Source organism: Salarias fasciatus, chromosome 10 (genome assembly GCF_902148845.1).
Source record: "Salarias fasciatus chromosome 10, fSalaFa1.1, whole genome shotgun sequence".
In the NCBI taxonomy this organism is placed as follows: Eukaryota; Metazoa; Chordata; class Actinopteri; order Blenniiformes; family Blenniidae; genus Salarias; species Salarias fasciatus.
Genome location: NC_043754.1, coordinates 16,054,946 through 16,067,648, shown reverse-complemented (window position 1 = coordinate 16,067,648; position 12,703 = coordinate 16,054,946). Strand labels below are relative to the sequence as shown.

The 12,703-nt window shown below is 41.7% G+C and overlaps 1 protein-coding gene across 1 annotated transcript; it reads left to right on the top strand.

Moving 5' to 3' along the window:
* Positions 1-4,042: 4,042 nt before the first annotated feature.
* On the top strand, positions 4,043-7,880 carry hmgb1a (high mobility group box 1a). The gene is made up of 5 exons (XM_030100916.1): positions 4,043-4,175; positions 6,339-6,508; positions 6,615-6,763; positions 6,910-7,084; positions 7,181-7,880. Exons 2-5 carry the CDS (start codon positions 6,362-6,364, stop codon positions 7,331-7,333), a joined length of 624 nt encoding a protein of 207 aa, XP_029956776.1. The 5' UTR covers positions 4,043-4,175; positions 6,339-6,361; the 3' UTR covers positions 7,334-7,880.
* Positions 7,881-12,703: the final 4,823 nt, after the last annotated feature.

Below are 12,703 nucleotides of genomic sequence, written 5' to 3'. Positions count from 1 at the left end.
CCCGCCTCTTGCATGTGCCCTCCTCCCTTAAGCTCCTCCTGTATCTGCTGCTCTCCTGTCCCCTATTTTCCTCTTGATGACAAAATGAATTTGCATATTTTTCCCAGGGAGCGCTCATTAGAATGCATAAACCGGCCGCCTCCTAGCCTCATGAGCAGGCTATAGCTTTCTGCCATGGCATCTCCTGATGCAAAATGAGACACAGGCAGGCAGCATCACAGGCAGACATGTGGCCTGAGTCTGGGTTGTGATTGGCATTTGGAATCAGTTCACCCTTCCCTTTCTTAATTCAAGGATAAGAATAAACTCTGTCAGCCATTTTTCTTTGTTTCTACATCAGCTGCTATGAAAATGAATATTCATTAGATTTGTCACATAGAATGTACACAAAAATAAAGGATTTTTAAGCACATAACTGACATTACCTTCTGTGTGCATTTCATCACGGTTTAATAATTATAATCATCTGAGGATAATTTCTACATGGTAGCCACCCCCCACCCTTCACTACGACTCTGTTTAAGCACCGAGACCTTCAAAGATCTTGTATAAAATACATGTAGTCTTACCGTTAACCAATTTTACAGTCACCCTCATAAAATCTTCAGTTAGGTGGACTGTACAACCTCTAGGAAAACATCCACCCCATTCAGGTATACAGTAACTGAAATCTCAGCTTTTTGTCTCAGTTTTACAACAAGTGTTGTATCTTCTTAAAATTTCAAGACAAAAGCTCCCATACCGGTTCAAAAGATCACAAATAACATACAGCGAAATAAACTTTTGTCTGATGGGGTCAAAAGGTTGGAGCGCTGTGGTGGTTAGCAATCTCACCTCACCGGCAGTGGGCTCGTTCAGTGTGTCATTTTACATGCGCTTCTTCTGCATGCAAATGCTTTTCACAAAACACTCTGGCTTCCTCCCACATTTCAACGGCTTGCCTGATAAGTTAATTATTGACTCCAAATTGGCCTGAAATGAACCTGTGTTCGGCTGATTGTTTTTGCCTTGGTGACCCGTTCAAGGTGCACTCGGTGATTGTAACTTGGAGGAAACAGGCGTAGAGGTAAATAAGTGGATGAATGAGGCAGACCTAGCAATGAGCCAAACTGAATAACAGAGAGAACCAACTTGTTCAAGTCAGTCCTGACATGAGGCCAGGAACTGTGGATGTGAAGTGTTTATGTGTCAAAAACAAGCATTGGTGGATATCTGGTGACATGAAATTCTTTGGAAGAAAAATATGTGAGCATGTGTAAGTGTCAGTTTGAGCTGTAATGAACTGCTGATATGTTTCCCTGCCTGAATCCATGGTCAGCTGAGATCAGCGCAGGCACCCAATGACCCTGTGGATGAAGCAGATGGAGGATCGATTTTCAAACAGACACAAGAAACATCATTAGAAAAAACGTGTCCATAGGAATCTGCAAGGTTCAACTGAAATATACATTTATTGGAATTTGATGCAATTCAGATGAATGCTTTCATAAATATCTGCCTTCACAAAGTTAATAATATTTAATTTTGCTTGAAATTGTCAGTCATGTTTGGGCTGTTATGTGTCAGCCCTAGTATTTTCACCACTTTATGAACACATAAGTATAGGATAAATTTAATGTTTGCTATATTATACTGAATCAGATACAACCAATGAAGTGGTCAGAGAGTGAATAAACCACTTTAAAAGTCCGTAGCCCCAAGTCCCGATTTGTCTACTGTACAGCAAAACATAATAGCTTGTGTTAAAACGATTGAGCTATTGTCTTTATTTCCAGTGTAAATGTTGCATTAGAAGTTCTAAACATTTAATTACATTTAACAATGGGCCTGGTGATGAAAGAAAAAGAGTCCTGCTAAGAGGCAGGACAGTAAACCTGTATGAAAACAACACTGAAGCATGAAAACACGCTCACACACCACACGCACACGTTTGTACTTCTATAGTTGTGAGGACAGTCGTTGATATAATGCATTTCCTAACCCTTTACCCTAACCCTAACCATCAAAAATTAAATGCCTAATCCTAACCCATACCCTAAACCTGACTGTAATCCTAACGCAAAAATCAAGTCTTAATCCTCAAAAAGGTCTGTCGAAAAGTGAGGACCGGCAAAAATGTCCTTACTCTGTTGGATAAAAACTCATTCTGGTCCCCACAATTGAGTAACAAAAACAGATACAAACACACACACACACACACACACACACACACACACACACACACACACACACACACACACACACACACACACTCACACACTTTGTTCTTTTATCTTTCTCAATCAGACCGAACCGGAGGTCCCTCACTGCATATCATCAATCGATTTCTTAGCCAAGTCTATAATGCTCCTGAAAAAACTAATTAAGCTAATTGTGAGGCTATTTCATGCATTGCTATATCGACAACATCCATCATACATGTTTGTAACTCTAAACACTCATATCTATCTACCGATACAAGAAGACACCAGAGCATCATAACAATGAAAGCTCTGCTGCAGGACTCTGATAGATCTGATGTATAGTGTACATCAAATGCACCAGCATTAACTTTATTCCCACTGACACATCTCTTTTACTGTATGGACACAGCCACATATCATTTCTTGCTTACTGATTGTTTACTTAAAAAAAAAAAAATAAAAAAGTTAATTGTAGTCATGTTAGCATCCCGTTTTTATTTGTGGGAAATGACATCTAACTTCCATGAACAGAAAGCTGCCCCACAGAAGTGATGAATAAATTAAAGTGTTTTGTATTTATGATACTAACCATTTACCTTTTTTTTCAAAGAAAACAGGGACCTGTTAAAAGTATTGAATAAGAAAAATTAAAACTCATAATTTAAAAGTTGAAAATAAATCTTAAATTGATATTTTTATTCATTAATTTACCTGCAAACAATTGCTGAAATGTCACAAAGTTTGTTACACTGAGAATAAAGGATGCATGATAGTGGGTTTTCTTATTAGAGTTGCTGTTCCGATTGTGGGTGTCAATACCAATAACATGCTTTACACATCAGACAACTTATGTAAAGGTGTTTAGCCATAGGTGTGTGTGTGTGTGTGTGTGTGTGTGTGTGTGTGTGTGTGTGTACTGTTATAAAGATCTTAGAAGCAAAAACATGCATTTACCTGGAAAGATAAGCAAACTGCTTTCAACCAGGTTTTATTTAACCTCCCATGTTTATTTTTCTGAAATATAAGACATAGTCAAAGGTTGAGCATTTAAAGTATACTTTCACAAGCCAAGCATCATTATAAATAATTATTTTTGAGTCAGTACTAATATCTAATCTGTTCATCAATATCTACTGGAGATGCAACCCTAATTGGTGCCTTAATTTGAATGCAGGGTCTTATATACACATGGAATGTGAGACAGAATATAAATATTATGCATATTTTTCAGAGAGAATAAGAAAATGCAGCCAAGTGAACCGGTTGTGGCGATTATCTAACAGTAATGTGCTTAAAAAAGAAAAATACAGTGGCTGATAATGTGATCAAAGGGGGACCATTAACCCTATTGTTATTGCGTTTTCACTCCAACAAAGAGACAAATCAAACGAGTTTTCCACATCTGGTGCGCATCTGTCGCGTCTGGGACGAGTCGCGACTTTCTGTGTCGCTCGCACGCGGATGCACGGTGTTTCCCTCGCGCATTTTCTAAGGCATTATTTGCTAATAAGCTGACATCTATTGAGGAAACAGACAATGGAGCCGCTTAACGAAGAGGGGAGAAGATCCGTCCGACACGGCCGCACGACGTCTGACGGCCGCCCGGTTCGCCCGCAACAAGCGCTCCACGCTGTCTCATTCATTTAACTTGCCTACTGTACACTGTGCTCGACGTAGTGAATTCAATACTATGGCAAACACACTACACTACTACCAGCTCCGGCGTGCGCTCACCCACTTATTTTTGTATCCACGCGCCTCGGAAAACTTCGGTGACGTTTCACAAAAGCCAGCCAATGGGAGCCCGTCTTCTATTAGGACAATGAAAAGCCTCCGGCCAATCAGGGGAGCGCCAGAGAGGCGGCTGGCCAATGGCGCGCGAGCCCCGCCGAGAGTAATGTTAGAGAGCTGAAGACTGAAGACACTGCGTATCGCCTGTGCTGCCTCATACACAGCCATTGCAGCGCATTGAGATCCAGCGAGAGTCACTAGGTAAGTATCACACACGCCAACATTTTAAGTGTCTATAACGGTGAAAACGACGGCAACTTTCACAAATGATCCCCGTACGTGTTATCCGCGGTCAAATGTCCAACATTTTTCAGCTTGAAAATATTTTTCTCGCCGGGAAACATTTTTTAAAAACAACAGAAAATCGCCGGCGCTTGTGAGCAGGTAACGATATGTTACTCAGCCTGTGAGAGTGGACCAGACGCCCTGCGAAAAAGCAAGAAATGGAAATTAACCTTGACGAAATTCGACGAAAACAGTCGGTTTTGTCAAATACGAATAATTTTGAATAATACTAACGTGTTGTTTTTACAAAATGGAGTCGAGTCGGGCTGTAGTTATCGTGTAAAAATTCCGGAATGTGTAGCGGACAACACGGTTAAGCGACAATGGTAGGAGATCACCGTTAGCTAGCCACTGGCATTGCAGTGCATTGGACGGCTGTCATGCGAAGGTCTGGGGAGTCGCATCAAAATCCACAAAAACACGAGAAAAAGAAAGAACGCCTCAAAACATGCACGAACACATGTTTGTTTGTGTCAGTTCTCCCGACGAGACGGCGAAAAAATTACCTCACGATCTGCGCTTTACTGTAATGGCTGACTGTATTCGCATAGGAAACAAGGCGAGCGAGGCAGTGACAGAGGCGCAGTTCACTTCAACTTTTTCTAACCGTGTTTTCTCGAAAAACAAACCGGTAACTATCGCATGTAACGACGGCAAAAGACAGATCAACCCTCCGTGGTTCCAATGACACCGCGGGGGGATTTTCCCGATGCCGAGAAAGCGTTTAAATCCGGGCTCGAAGTGGAGCGGTGGCCGCGGTCGCTCTGCCCTCTATTGCATGCAGTGCAATGGCTGTGCGTTGACACAAAGAGAAGGAGCCATATTCTCCATGTTAGTGGATGAAGACGAGCGGCCATTAGGAGCTCATAGAAACCAAGTCAGTAGCACAGCCCGCTCATAGACACAGCACAGACCCAATGTATTACTATACAAGGCGGCTAGTGCAATAGGAATCAATCGGGGAAATATTTTGTCAAGATCGCCGGCTTTCTGGACATATTTGTCGTGTGGCAAAGCGAACTAGGGGGCGGGAGGAGACATTTGAGGGGGACTTTCTTTCATGAAGAAGGCATTCTCACAAAATGGAAGAAGAAATATTGCCGTCGTTGTTGACCTCCTTTTCCTCAACGAGAGCCTATGCGCCATTACTACTCCGCTCGACGCAGCTCGCCGAGCACTTTGCACCGGCATTTAATTCCCAATACGGCGGCGGAAATAACGGTTTTTAACGTTTTCACGCGTTTTCCGCGACAATTTTATGAGTGAGAGAAAATGAAGACTTTTACGAAGCGGGTGTCAGGCGGCGCAGGGAGGCACTTTTAACCATTTTATTTTCAATAAATACGTATTTTCCACTATTTGTGTCTTTTTGTGTCGAACTTATTTCTTTGATGAAAACATGAAAGCAAATGAAGACAGATTGTTCCAGAATAGCTCATTTTCTCTCCAAATGAGATTTTAAGAGTATATTTTTTATTTCTGATTTTTTTTTATTTTATTTACAGAAAATGTTAGTTTTTCAGAGTCAGGTCCACTGATGCGGGGGTTAGAGGTTTATGGCATGCAGCTGAACTTTCGCACAAACTTTTCCAGTTCAGTGCGAGAAGTGTGGAGGAGCGCTGCGAAAGGGAAACATTTATTTATGGACGTCTGAGCGGTTTGATTTCCCTCTTGGACCCGACGCGATGTGTTTAGTCAGTTTTAAAGCGCCATAATGGGGAGCTGACCGCGGACCACTGGGTTTTATGTAAAGGCCACGCTACAGATTGCATCAATAAATAAAAGTAATTTTCATGGCACCAGCTGGGTCCGTGCTGGGAGGTTTTATAGACGGGGCTGAGATAACTGGTCCTAACTTAGTGCAGTTTGACAGCGACTGAAATAACGTCACAGTGGAGGGGCTCGGGGGAGAGAGATAAATAAATAAGTGGATAAGTACATCAAACTATCATGTATATGACGCTTTTACATGATTTTTATAAGATTTTAATGATAGATGCAGATGGGCAGTGGCATTAAATACTACTTATTTCTGAATACTTATGCACAGTTAATCAATACTCAAAACGTTCGTTCTAGATCAGGATCAGGATCCTATCAAGATGGGGAAGGATCCAACCAAACCCAGGGGGAAGATGTCCTCCTATGCCTATTTTGTCCAGACCTGTCGGGAGGAGCACAAGAAGAAGCACCCCGATGCTTCGGTCAACTTTGCCGAGTTCTCCAAGAAGTGCTCCGAGCGATGGAAGGTAGTACAAAGTCACGTTTGAATTTAACGTATTCAAAGATAATGATGCAGTATAATAGAGGGAAAGTCATACACACATTTTATTGATGCACATGTTGTGATTTCAGACAATGTCCGCCAAGGAGAAGGGCAAGTTTGAGGACCTGGCCAAGCAGGACAAGGCTCGCTATGAGAGAGAGATGATGAGCTATGTGCCAGCCAGAGGAAGCAAGAAGAAGAAGAAGTACAAGGACCCCAATGCCCCCAAGAGACCTCCGTAAGTATTGCAAGTCAAGACTTTGTTAGTGTGAAACCCTGAACAGGAAATAGTTCTGATTTTGAATAATGGAGTAAATCTGAGCCATATTTTAAAGGATCTTAAGTTATGTAAATGACACAGGTGTATGTCTTTTTCAACCACAGATCTGCATTCTTCATCTTCTGCGGCGAGTTTCGCCCTAAAGTGAAGGGTGAGAGCCCCGGCCTGTCCATCGGAGATGTTGCCAAGAGGCTGGGCGAGATGTGGAACAACACCTCTGCAGAGGACAAGCAGCCCTACGAGAAGAAGGCCGCCAAACTGAAGGAGAAGTACGAGAAGGTAAGCGAGATGTTGGCGCGTCGCGCTCCGTTCGCCAGCTGTGAGCCGATTCTGTGTCAACAATCCGCCTGACTGTTTTCCCTCCGTCCCGCACAGGAGGTCGCCGCGTATCGTTCCAAGAGCAAAACAGGCGGCGGAGGACCAGCAAAAGCTCCTGCCAAGGCGGAGAAGAAGGACGATGACGACGACGACGAGGATGAAGACGACGAGGAGGAGGAGGATGACGATGATGAGGATGATGACGAGTAGGCAGCGATACAAATATAGTGGTCATTTTCTTGTTTATAAAGCATTTAACCCCCTTGTACACACTTCATTTATGGAAAGAAAATACATTAGTATCCAAGGGGTAAAAACAAAAAAACCAACAAAAAAGGCTGTGTATATCAGTTGTTTTTATGCTGTACAGTTTTTTTTTCTCCTTTTTGTATAGTTAACACTACACAAGTATCGTGTCTGTATCTTTCTGCCAGTCGTATTTCCCAGTGGTAGTTCCTAGACCACTATCCTGCCTGGTACAGTGTAAAGGGGTGGACATACAGTATTTACCTTTAGCTAGAGGTGCACAGCACATAAAAACGTTCTGAGTTAGATCTGAGTGTTTTTTCTTCTTTTTTTTTTTCCTTCTTTACCTGTGTGTTTTTATTTTGGAAATGACATGTTATCAAAATTGACGTATCACAGTTGTTTTACTGATCTTTATGTACCACTGTAATAGCAAGAATAAGAAAAAAGAACGCCTTGTTTATTGTTGAAATTTAAATTGCTTCTGATGTCAATAAACATTTTTTTTTTTAAGCGGGTCTTCTGCTTTGTGCTTAGAAGAGTTTGGAGAATTTTTGCATGTTGGGTACACATTAAATTCTGAGTTTAAGCTCCACAATGTGTCTGGTTTGAGAGAACGGATGTGATAAGGGCGGATAAACAGCAGCTTTATCAAAAACTAGTTTTCTGCATATCATTTGTACTAAAACTCAATCTGACTGACAAAACAGAATTAAATATTCAAAAGTAGAGTGCTGCTCTGAGAGACTCGGCTTTAAGTGCCTGGTAAAGAAGAGGGACTCATTAATTTTTATCTTTCTGGAGGTGAGACTTGTGTATTAACTTGCACTAAAGCCGTGTTGACATTATGATGCCTGCAGACAATTAAATAGAGCGGGGAGAGCATCTCGGGCACGGGGCCTTGATAAGCCGTTCCTCTATAAATATGACTCATCACCACAACGGTTAGTGTGTGCTGTGTGCTTGGATGTACAGTGGCCGTACGCAAACAGGCCGTGAACCGAAGCTCCTCGCCACAGTGCAAGGCGTGCTGCAAGTTGTGGCATTATTTCCTGCTCTGCATGCCAACATGCATCACTGACTCTTCCTGTTTTATTTAGATACAGCTGCTTCATCTCTCACGTAGTCTCGAGGTCTCATCCAGAGTAAAAAAAAAAAAAAAAAAGAAAAAAAAAGACCATTTATATAAGAAGGATTATGTGCTTTGAAAAGCCAGTGACATAAGAATATGGCTGATGTGCACAAACCACTGCAGACCAGATCTAAAGAGATGGAAACATAGTGTACATTGTGGTCCCAACAGCAGAGACCACCCCCCACCCAGCTAAGCCCCCCCACGCTGGAGAGAGAGCTTCTCAATCAAATGAGTGGTGGTGGTGGGTGGGATGGACAAAATCCCCCGAGCGTACACAAGTATTCATAGAACAGCGGCACGGCCACAGACGCGTCTCTGACCTGTGGTGTAAATTACAAGGATGCGTCTTCTGCTCGTGCTGCATATCTTCTCAGTCTGGGTTCAGCCTTGGCATGAAAGTGGGCCAGAGGACAGGCGGACAAGGGGCAACAGCTGACCTCTGCATCGCTCAGATAAAAAGCCCAGCCGGATCCCCCCCCCCTGAAGGTGACACACAGACTCCTGCTATCTCTTTCTACACACACTTCCAGGGCCGTGGAGGAATTCCCTCAACCTTGGCTCGTGCGTTTCTCCTTATCTACTGTTGATTTCTAAAAAGTACAGGAAGGCATAGCTGAGACGGACCAAGCATTAGACAGCTGCAAGCTGCTGGGTGTTATGAGCAGATTTGCAACAAGGCCTTCAGCTCACAGTTGCAGCAGTGGAGAGGGTGAGTGCTCACACCGAGCTGACCAACAGAGGGTCCAGGGCCACGAGGGGGGAAACTATGCCGAAACAGTTGCAGCGCTTCGAGTCTGCGCTCAGCTGTTGATCAGCGTCTCTGTAGGCCTTTTCAGGCCAGGAGTGCGCATACAGTACAGCAGGCTTAGCAACACAGCGCCACTGTCGGCTCCAAAGCCGGTTAATCCAACCACCTGGCGTCCACCGAGCGCACGAGAGCCATCAGCGGTCACCGAGGGACATCTAGTGGCCACAGCTGGTAACTGCAGCCAGAGATCAGCGAGACGAGCCAAGCAGATCAGAGAATTCAACAAAGGGGGTTTTTATTTTCCACACTCCGACTGATGAGTCAAGTGAGTCAAAGAGTTCATAAAATACAAGAGTCATGTTTGTTCTGCATCATTAAATAAGGTTTCACTTTAAGTTCATGTTCAAATGAGCAATTGTTTAGTCTTTCTCAGAAGTTATACTGCCAGTCTTTGAAGACCACATATTAATTTTATTAGTTTTAGCTATCCAGCACCAAATACAAGGGTAGTTTCACAGATAAAAAAAAAACAAACGACACAGCTCACACGAGTGAGGAGAGATGACAGTGATAAAAAAAAAAAAAAAAAACAGATTTCAGAGCAGATCAGCGTTTGTAACTTTTAGGATGATAGAGGTTATAAAAATAGAAAATGATACATTAGAGGCAGGAACAAACAATCAGAGTGCTTAAGAGTCATTCTCAACATGAACAAAACTAAATCTGCCAAAGAGTCAGTGAATATCAATCTTTCCTCTTTTTTTTTTTTTTTTTTTGCATATCACATGGAAAACTATAGAATACTTTTATATCCCCAGAGGGGAATTCTTTTACAGCATTGCCCCATACAGAAAAATCAGAAAACAAAGTTAAATGTCAAATAAAACAGACGACACAAGCACAGAAAGGATAAAATCATCAGAAAACACAGCAGGCACTATTTACAGGAAGGAGTTACGGAGTCTTACGGCCACAGGAAGCAGGGATTTCCTGTGGCGCTCTGCCGTGCTCTTGGGTGGTACTTCTTTATCTAAATGAGGTTTATGGTGTTCTGGAGCAGATCCCACCTGACTAACTATGGGCAAAAGCTGAACAACACTCACTTAGGCAACATAGAAAGACTCTCACATCAACACTGGTGGGCACTTTGACTGACAACTTCATGCATGTTTCTTTGGATGAAACTAAGTCAGTATTGCATGAAGTGCTTAAAAGATCTATTAGCTTTAACTCCATGAAGGATGTGTCCATCGCAACCACACTCCTTTATTTAATTCTATACAACACTTAGATGAAAAAAAAAAAAACAAATTCTCAGCAGTCCTGGACCTTCTGCTGGATTTCTGACTTTGCGTCAAACCAAATGTTTTGTGTTAGTGATGCACTCAGACTGTTCAGAACCTGGACTCCTCTACTGTGAAGCTATACTTTCCACTTCATATTCTCTATTTCCCTGCGCTGTCATTATTGTCGACAGTTAGCGAAATCTGGAGGCTAAAACAAACAAATATTTTATTGAAAGTCACATTTTTCTTGCTGAATATGCTGTAAATGTGATCTCCAAATCACTTTGTGACTAACTGGTGTACACAGCTTCACTTTACATGATGAACTTGGCACATGAAGCTTTGTTTTGAAAGTTATGGAGGCCTTTTTCATTAAAAAGTTTCATTCATTCATTGACACAATTGCTCACAGTATGTTTTCAGGTACATAACCTGTTGAAGCAAAGCTCCTGGCATCAGTAAACACTCTGCTTTAATCCAACAGGATGTGTCCTTTTTTGCTTCTTGTTATCACCTTCTGTTTGTGCTTAAAACATCACTCACAAGAGCCCCCCTTCTCTTTTAGATATGCAATTTTGAAAATAAAAAAACACCAACATTTGTCTTTTTCCAAAGCTTTCTATGCAGTAAAAAAATTAAGCAACAAAGGTGTAGAGGGTTGAGCGACTCTGATGTGGTCCAGTTAATGACAGTTTTCACATTCACATTTCAGTTCAATACTATCCAGTGAATCATGGGTCTGGACATCTGAAATTAAAATCAAAAAGTAAACACTCATTGACGGCCGCATGGCGGTAGAGTGATTATCTCCCTCACATTGAGAATATATGTGGTTCGATTCCAGGCTTGGGATACTCTCGAACATAGATTTATTCAAAGCACTTTAGTTTCCTCCATCACTGAAAGACATTTGAATTAGGCGACTGAACATTTTCAAGGTCTTAATGCGTGTGGCTATCAGACTCTTGCTTCTTGTGTAACTGTTTAACTCTTTTGTATGACTATTTGTGCCTCCATATTCATTAAAGGTTACAGTTTATTATGATGGCGACTGAGTGAATGGATCAGATTTGATGAATTAAATTGCCAATTTTGTAAACTAACAAATATGAAACATACATTTGTGGTTGGATGTCCAAGGAAGCTGGCTAAGATTGTCTTTATTATTAAGCTGACATTGCTGATTGTTAAAAGAGGAACCAGGGTCTTTCTTCACTGCTGGAGAATGTGTCAAGCTTCACCACATAACTGATGAAGAAATCTCCTGACACTCCCTGCTTCATTTATACAGCCTGACCATGCTGGTTAGTTTCAACATACATTTTTAAATCCAGTGAAACACAATGTTCTAAAGTTATTTCAGGCATTATTTCCCATATTTTTCATGAACTGACTGACGCAGGCCCATCATGATTCAGGCAGCTCTGGGTTTTGATCCAATGGAAAGCGTCCTTGTTTAACAAATACCTATTTTTAACATGAGTGCAGAGAATTTGTGTCGCCATTTGTTGCTTTATTTAAATGTAACCAGCAGTTTCTTTTCAACATCTAAACTCAAAGAGCTCTGAAAAAAAAAAAAAAAATCTGTCTCATTCATACCTGAAAGCGTGATGTCCGTTTGTGTTCCATCAATTGGAAAAGCTCTTTTGTCATTTGTTTCCCTCAAATAACCGATTGTGTGAATCACAGGTGTCAAAGTGAATTCGGCTGAGAAGAACAGTACGTACAGCTAAATGGGATCAGCGAAGGTGCAGAATTGAAAACGCAAACTACATTGTGAAAATGTTCACATTCTATTAAAAAAAAACCTACAATGAAGGACCTGAAATATCTTTTTAAAAAGTGCAAACTGAGATCTTGCTTGCGTCATCAGAATAGGACGACTTGATAGAAAGCAAGTTTTGATTATTGTTTGTTTTTTAAATGTCTGTCTGCAAAACATGACTCACATTGGACGCAGCATGTATATGCATCAGGTCAGCAGATCATCGGCTCTTTATTCAGTGTAATCTGGAACAGACCCAGATTCCTGCCATTTGGATTAAATGGGTATAAAGGATGGATGGAAATAAAGCATTGATCTCATGGATGGAAATCTTAACTTTCCTGTTGTCCAGATGACACTCTTGCACCCACTATGGCCTCCAGATGTCACCATAGGTTTG